General features: G+C 41.1%; 2 protein-coding genes across 2 annotated transcripts; both read left to right on the plus strand.

The window, feature by feature from the left end:
• The first annotated feature begins 302 nt into the window (after positions 1–302).
• LOC147362623 (olfactory receptor 1L8-like) lies at positions 303–1,235 on the plus strand. The gene has a single exon (XM_086325389.1). The coding sequence runs from the start codon at positions 303–305 to the stop codon at positions 1,233–1,235; it is 933 nt and encodes a 310-aa protein (XP_086181515.1).
• Positions 1,236–5,448: 4,213 nt separating this feature from the next.
• On the plus strand, positions 5,449–7,620 carry LOC147362624 (olfactory receptor 1L8-like). The gene has a single exon (XM_086323370.1). It carries the CDS (start codon positions 6,575–6,577, stop codon positions 7,502–7,504), a length of 930 nt encoding a protein of 309 aa, XP_086179496.1. The 5' UTR covers positions 5,449–6,574; the 3' UTR covers positions 7,505–7,620.
• Positions 7,621–8,112: the final 492 nt, after the last annotated feature.

Genomic DNA, 8,112 nt, shown 5'->3' on the forward strand with positions numbered 1-8,112 from the left:
AGCAGGGACACAGATTTCGTAGACTAGGAACTAAGGAACTTGAATCATGGGGTCCAGGTGTGATGGTTTCTAAAGGAAAACCCTTCTTCTGTTCCTTCAGGTTTCATAATAAGGCCCTTATGATGGATTGGGAAAGGGAGGACCACATCAAGGGACCAAGAAGGTAAAAAGCTTTCCCAGAACAGCTGCTAATAGTGCCCAAATAGAGGACAACAAAGACTTGCTGGGTTCTTGTAATTTGGGCTGTGGAATAGGAGCATGATGAATAACAAACCTTCTTGTACATAGCGAGACCAAAGTCAATGGAAAGACTCAATCAAACCAGCAGTGTCTCTGAGTTCATACTCCTGGGACTTTCCTCACGGCCAGAGGACCAGAAACCACTCTTTATCCTCTTCCTCATCATGTACCTGGTCACCATAACAGGGAACCTACTCATCATCCTGGCCATCAATTCTGACCCTCAACTGCACACCCCCATGTATTTCTTCCTGAGTTTCCTATCTTTCATTGACATTTGCTTCTCAACAACCATTGTCCCCAGGATGCTGGTGAATTTCCTGTCAGAGAACAAGACCATCTCCTATGCTGGATGTCTGACCCAGATGTATTTTACATATGCCTTGGGCAACACTGATAGTTATCTTCTGGCAGCCATGGCCTATGACCGCTATGTGGCCATCTGTGACCCCTTCCACTATGTCACCATCATGAGCCGCCGCCCCTGTGTCCTGCTGGTGGCCTTCTCCTGCTCACTGCCTCACTTTCACTCACTCCTACACATACTTTTGCTGAATCAGCTCACCTTCTGTGACTCCAATGTTGTCCACCACTTTTTCTGTGACATCAACCCTCTGCTGAAATTGTCCTGCTCCTCCATATTTGTCAATGATCTCATAATAAAGACAGAAGGGCTGGTGTTTTGGGTGACCCCCTTCCTATGCATTGTTTTCTCATATGTGCGAATCCTCATAACAGTTCTCAGGATCCCCTCAGCTGCAGGGAAACGCAAAGCCTTCTCCACCTGTGGCTCCCACTTTACTGTGGTGATCCTGTTTTATGGAAGCATCTTTTATGTCTATTTACAGCCCTTGTCCAGCTACAATGTTCGGGACCGAGTGGCAACAATTGTCTACACGGTCCTGTCCTCCATGCTCAACCCTTTCATTTACAGTCTGAGAAATAAAGACATGAAGAGGGGCCTGGGGAAGCTGCTGGGCAGGAGGAAAACCTAGCTAGAAGGAAGAAATCCTAGCCTTCTGGGGATATGTTCATGGGTTTCTCTGAGGCTCTAGATCCTGTTTCTGCTGGTTCTTGACAAACATAATAAACTCTTGTAGGTCAGTAGATATGACTCACATGTGTCATGGATGTTGGGTTGCACTCACTTCTTTACACATGCAACTACTAACCATGGAGACTTTATGATGATTCAGGAATAGGCTCCAGGTCTACCAAAATCTTGGCTTCCAGTTTTCATATATCTGCAACTCTCTTTCTGCCTTACTTTTCTCCAGGAAACCACATCTTTTTCATTGCTTCAAATGCTGTTGTTTTTCACAAAATTTCCTAGAACATACATCTGTCTGATAACTTCTGATTCTCTTAATATAATTTCGGTTTCAATGTAATTTCTATAATGAACTAGCTTTTTGAAAATCCTTGCAGTAATTTAGAAAAACGATGCAATTAGACAGAGACGGTGACAAGACAGAGACTTAGAAAACTGAAACTTCCACCAAGCGAGGAGTGTGTCTAGTGCAACAGTTATACAGAGATTGTGCCTCTTCCTTCTTCCATGTTTTTGACAGCAGAATGTTCTGGGCTCTGTAGTGAACAAAAACCTAACTCTTATGCATGTTAACTATCATTATTGTGGTAATCATTCTGTAATAAAAACACATAACAATTCACTGTGTTGGATACCTTAAACAGTGTCATGTGTCCATTATATCTCAATAAAGCTGGAATAAATAAATAACACTTGTCAAGAGGATGAATGAATAGAAAGGCAGACACATGAATAGTAAGTGAAGGAGACAAAACGCAAAGCCAAGACTTTCTGTCTACATTATTTATTCTTAATATGTAGATGAAAGTTTAAAAATAAATTCACGACAAAGGAAAAGGACCTATGGGTATTGCATGAAGCAGTGGTTTATTTTGAGAGCAGTAGCCAAATGTACCTTCTTTCCTATAATTTTACTATGGATAATGTTTACCGAAATACACAATATTTTCTGTATAAAATTCAAAAGTTAATTTTCTCTTCAATTTTCATGCCAGGAAGCAGTTTTACCCTCATTTAGTAAAAGAAGAACCTGAGGCTTCTAAAGGCTAAGTAACTTCTTAAATGTAACTACTAACACAAAAGGGCAGTATTCTAATACATATCTCTTTTCTCAACACTAAACGTCAAACACTGCTCTGAGACTAAACTCTAAAACACATGCTTTTTTATCCAACATCCTTTTGCTACGTATGACAATATCCTTTGCATGGCTCTGGGCTTTAAACATACATAAATGTTAACTGCATACCACATGGAAAAAATGTCTAGTCCACATGCCAACCCAGATACTGGAAAGCACAGACACTGAAAGCACATAGATCTACCACTGCATTCCCTGAAAGCGTTAACCTTCCACTACATTAACCGATGACCTGCCAGGATCTAGAATACACCTTGGTCCACATTTGAATGTCCTGAAATAACAAGATTCACCCCAGTGAGTATTTGTCCATCCTTGATAAAGCATATCACTTGGGGAAACTGAAACAGGCCCATGACATAGTACACTGAGGTTCAGAAGCTCTGAGATTAGTCCCAACATCTATTCAGAAAGTCTCAAGGGTCCTCTGTCCCTTTGGAGTCAACAGTGCTAGTTGTGATTCCTCTTCTGCTTTCTCTGCCTACAGAGATCACAGGACAAACTCTATGGAGAGATCATCACACCTCAACTCCCTCAGCCTAACAAACACCCCAGAGGCCAGCAGAGCAGACCTCAGACTCATGAGAAGCTGGCTGGGCTTCCTCAATCAGGAGAGTCCTCCCACTTGAGTCAGAGCATCTCTGCCTTCTGAGATCTGGAGCTGGCAGAAGCAATAGGCAGCTAGGGACCAAGTGTTAGGAAAGAAGTGGGAGTTGAGGTCAGTGAAGGAAAGCATGTTACCCCTTTGGAGTAGCCTATCAGCTCCTCCTCCATCTCTGTTTGTCTCCTTGTCAATCAGTCCAGAAGTTCATGGGAGACATAACGAGGAAGCTGAACTTTGGTTGAGAAACAGACTTGATTTGATAAACAGACGTGGTGCACATCATCTTCTGGAGTGGCTGGGAAGGAAAGAAAAGCATCAGGATGTGGAGGTGAGCTTCAGAAGCTGGCCACTCACTTGGCTACTCCAACCCAGTGTGGTACCTTACTCTTTTCTCCCTGATACTTTCAAATATTTCATGGATTGAGAAGTCATAAGTTCAGGGAGGTAAAACTCACTTTTGGAATTTGGTTTTAAGTCCATGCATTTGGACTTCTAGGCCATATATATCATTTGTTTTTATGGAAACAAAACCCCAGCAGTAGAAAGAAAAGAGAAGGAAAAAAAAAGATTGTAGTCTCAGCCTGATCCACTCACCTTCTGCTTTTAGAATATTTGAGTCAAAAACCTTCCTCCACTTCTTGTCTTCAACCTGGGTGCTCCTCACTTCTCTGACCTAGAGCAACCAATCCCATTAATTCACCAAATCTCCACTAATTTTTGTATTCCACATTCCCCAGGCAGCCCTTTCACAAATGACTCACTTTTGAATATTGATCTGTGTGTGATGTACTGCTTTACAGACATGGTGTCTCCCTTGTTATTCATAAAACATCAGGAACCAGCTTGTGAGCGGGTGATGCAGGATGAACCAATGTCGTCAGCCCAGGGTACTGTCCTCTGTACGACTCCAACACCAACACCAGACACGCCCTAGTCATACATGGCCAATTTTTCCACCCAATTTGGCCAGTTAATCATGGATATTCAATTTTCAAATTCCACTATCTCTACAGCACAGAAAGATAGGCCACCTCTCTAGCAAATACAAGGATAAATTCTGAATATGGGAGAAGAAAGTGTGTCAGATAAGGAGGATAGATGGGGAAACTGTGTAGGAAATTGTCAAAACAATTAAAATAGTGCCTATGTTGATTGTTATAGACAATTAACATGCCAAACTTAGAGGAGGAGTAGCATAATACTGGAGAGCATAAACTTACAGTGAGCCAGCTTGGAGTTCAAATTCTGATTGCTCTTCACATCCTTGAAAGTGAAAATGAAAGTAGCTCAGTCGTTTCTGACTCTTTGCCACCCCATGGATATACAGTCCATGGAATTCTCCAGGCCAGAATACTGGAGTGGATAGACTTTCCCTTCTCCAGGGGATCTTCCCAACCCAGAGATTGAACCCAGGTATCCCACATTGCAGGTGGATTCTTCACCAACTGAGCTATCAGGGGAGCCTTAATGTCCTTAGTGAACTTCAGCAAACCACTTCAATGCTGTAAGCCTTAATCTCTTAAAATGCTTCACAATTCCTTAGGATTTAGTAGGATGCTTAATATAAACTTGATACATAATACTTACTCACAAATATTGGTCATTATTATTAACTTTAATTACCAATTCATCCAATTATTCGGTGCATAAACAAATATTCCTTCCATTAAAAACTTGCAAAATCCTGAAATTAGCCAGACAATTTGGCAGTGAGGAATGTGATACTTTATGTACATAAATTAATTGATTTTGAGAACATCAAGAAATAGAACATAAAGGACGGTGACACAGGGACTGATAAGAATCAACAGCTTCTCCTGCATACTGACAATATGCTCATCACTCTTCTAAGTGTTTTCATGCGTTGTTTCACTAAATCTTCATGAGAATGTGAATAGATTTCGATATTTGGCAAAACTAATACAATATTGTAAAGTTTAAAAATAAAATATAATTAAAAAAATAAAATAAAGATGTTTGATAACTTAGAATATGAGCAGTTGATTGTAAATGAAGCAACATTAATTTAACAATGTTAAATAAATTAATATAGCAAGCAATAAATTAATATATAATATAAGACTTTAAGGGCTTCCCAGGTTTTATTAGTGGTAAAGGATCTGCCTGCCAGTGCAGGAGATGTAAGAGACATGGATTCAATCCCTGGGAATTTCTCCCAGAGAAGGGAATGGCACCTCACCCCAGTATTCTTGCCTCAAAAATTACATGGGCAGAGGATCCTGGCAGGCTATAGTCCATGGGGCCTCAATGAGTTGGACATGACTGAGTGACTGAGCACACACACACACACACACACACACACACACATAAGGCTTTTAAATGCCTTAAAGTTCCAGTGCAATATGTCCATTTAAAATGTATTAAAGAATACACTGCCTCTGAAAATTAGTTTAAACACTTTAATGATATAAGTATATTCATTGTAGGGATTTTTGTGGTAACCAATAATTTATAAATAACCAATGTCTCAAAATGTTTGAAGCTTCGGATGTAATATGTAATTCACAAAGTATGGAAGAATATGATGGCTCTAAAAAATTTCTTTAAAGAACATTTGCTGATGTAAGATCTATCATTATAGAGTATTTTGCAGTAGCAAGAAACAGAGACAATTTTCATGTCCATTATTAGGTAATGGGTATGACTGGATATGACTGGAAAACGCATACTTACATGTTTCTCATAGATATCTTTGAATAAATATGTGAGAGAAGAAATTTTAAAACATGAATTGAATAGTTAACAATGGATGCCCTTCTGTACAAATGTGGTTTAGGACAGGGGATTAATGAAAGGAAAAACAATTTATGAAAGAGGGGAGACTTGCACAGACTGATGACAGCATGCCGTGAGCTAAGGAGGGTGACAGATAAGTGTGTCCAGACAAGGAAAGAAACACTGTTGAACTGGGTTCAACAGTCCTCTCAGATATTCCCTGTTGATTATTTTGGCAAATGCTTATTTCTATTGAAGACATGCAAAGATAAAGTTTAATTTTACAACAACTGAATTTGCTTTGATAAAGAATGGGGGTCCTATGACTTCAGTATCTAAAATACTCCCTACCCCCAATGATCTCTAACACTATTAATACCCTCTTTTTTAACAAATGTATTGCTATTTGGTATTATATTACATATACTGTTTGTAATCATCTGACCTATCAGCCAAGCTACATGAATTACATAAAGGCAAAGATTTCTGCTTTGTTGCTGTATTCCCAGCACTAGGAACGTCCTAGATTTCCCAGACTAGGAACTAAGGAACTTGAATTAGAGATTTCTAAAGGAAAACTCTTCTTCTGTTCCTCCTGGTTACAACTCAAGGCGCTTATTATAACGTGGATTTGGGAACAGAGGACCACATCAAAGACCACGAGGGTAACGAGCTTTCCCAGCACAGCTGCCAATAGTGACCAAACAGAGGAAACAAAGTTTGCTGGGTTCTTGTGATTTGGGCTATGGAATTGGAGCATGATGAATAACAAACCTTCCTGTATCTAACTAGACCCAAGTCAATGGAAGGACTCAACCAAACCAGCAGTGTTTCTGAGTTCATCCTCCTGGGACTCTCCTCCCGGCCTGAGGACCAGAAGCCACTCTTCATTCTCTTCCTCATCATGTACCTGGTCACCATAACAGGGAATGTGCTCATCATCCTGGCCATCAGCTCTGACCCCCAACTGCACACCCCCATGTATGTCTTCTTGAGTGTCCTGTCTTTCACTGACATTTGGTATACAACAACCATTGTCCCCAGGATGCTAGTTGACTTCCTGTCAGAGAAGACCATCTCCTATGCTGGATGTCTGACCCAGATGTATTTCATATATGCTCTGGGCAACACTGATAATTGTCTTCTGGCAGCCATGGCCTATGACCGCTATGTGGCCATCTGTGACCCCTTCCACTATGTCACCATCATGAGCCACTGCCGCTGTGTCCTGCTGGTGGCCTTCTCCTGCTCATTGCCTCACCTCCACTCACTCCTACACATACTTTTGCTGAATCAGCTCACCTTCTGTGACTCCAATGTTGTCCACCACTTCCTCTGTGACATCAACCCTCTGCTGAAATTGTCCTGCTCCTCCATATTTGTCAATGATCTCACAATAAAGACAGAAGGGCTGGTGTTTTGGGTGACCCCCTTCCTATGCATTGTTTTCTCATATGTGCGAATCCTCGTAGCAGTTCTCAGGATCCCCTCAGCTGCAGGGAAACGCAAAGCCTTCTCCACCTGTGGCTCCCACTTCACTGTGGTGATCCTGTTTTATGGAAGCATCTTTTATGTCTATTTACAGCCCTTGTCCAGCTACAATGTTCGGGACCAAGTGGCTACACTTGTCTACACAGTCCTGACCTCCATGCTCAACCCTTTCATTTACAGTCTGAGAAACAAAGACATGAAGAGGGGCCTGGGGAAGCTGCTGGGCAGGAGGAAATCCTAGCTAGAAGGAGGAAATCCTAGTCTTTTGGGGATATGTTCATGGGTTTCTCTGAGGCTCTAGATGCTGTTTCTGCTAGTTCCTGATACACATAATAAACTCTTCAGGTCAGCAGAAATGACTCACATGTGTCACGGATGTTGGGTTGTATCCACTTCTTTACACGTACAGCTATTAACCATGGAGATTTTATGATGATTCAGGAATAGGCTCCAGGTCTACCAAAGTCTTGGCTTCCAGTTTTCATGTATCAGCAGCTCTCTTCCTGTCTTCCTCTTCTCCAGGAAACCACATCCTTTTCATCACTCCAAATGCTGTTGAAACCTTTGTTTCCCACAAAATTTCCTAGAACTTAACATATATCTGTTCAATAACTTTTTATTCCCTTAATATAATTTGGCTTTCAATGTAATTTCTGGAATAAACTAGCTTTTTGAAAGTCGTTGCAGTGATTCAGAAAAGGAGAAGCAGAGAGAGAGTGACAGGATTGAGGCTCTTAAGAAACGGAAACCTCCACCAAGCGAGGAGTGTGTCTAGTGCAACAGTTATCCAGGGATTGTGCCTCTTCCTTCTTCCATATGTTTGACAGCACAATGTTCTAGGCTCTGTAG

This window comes from Bos grunniens, chromosome 11 (assembly GCF_055505025.1).
Source record: "Bos grunniens cultivar Pamir isolate PY7600 chromosome 11, Bosgru_T2T1.0, whole genome shotgun sequence".
NCBI lineage: Eukaryota > Metazoa > Chordata > Mammalia > Artiodactyla > Bovidae > Bos > Bos grunniens.

Excerpts from the sequence above, each read along its gene's own strand:
- LOC147362623 (XM_086325389.1), top strand. The coding sequence starts at position 303 with ATGGAAAGACTCAATCAAACCAGCAGTGTCTCTGAGTTCATACTCCTG.
- LOC147362624 (XM_086323370.1), top strand. The coding sequence starts at position 6,575 with ATGGAAGGACTCAACCAAACCAGCAGTGTTTCTGAGTTCATCCTCCTG.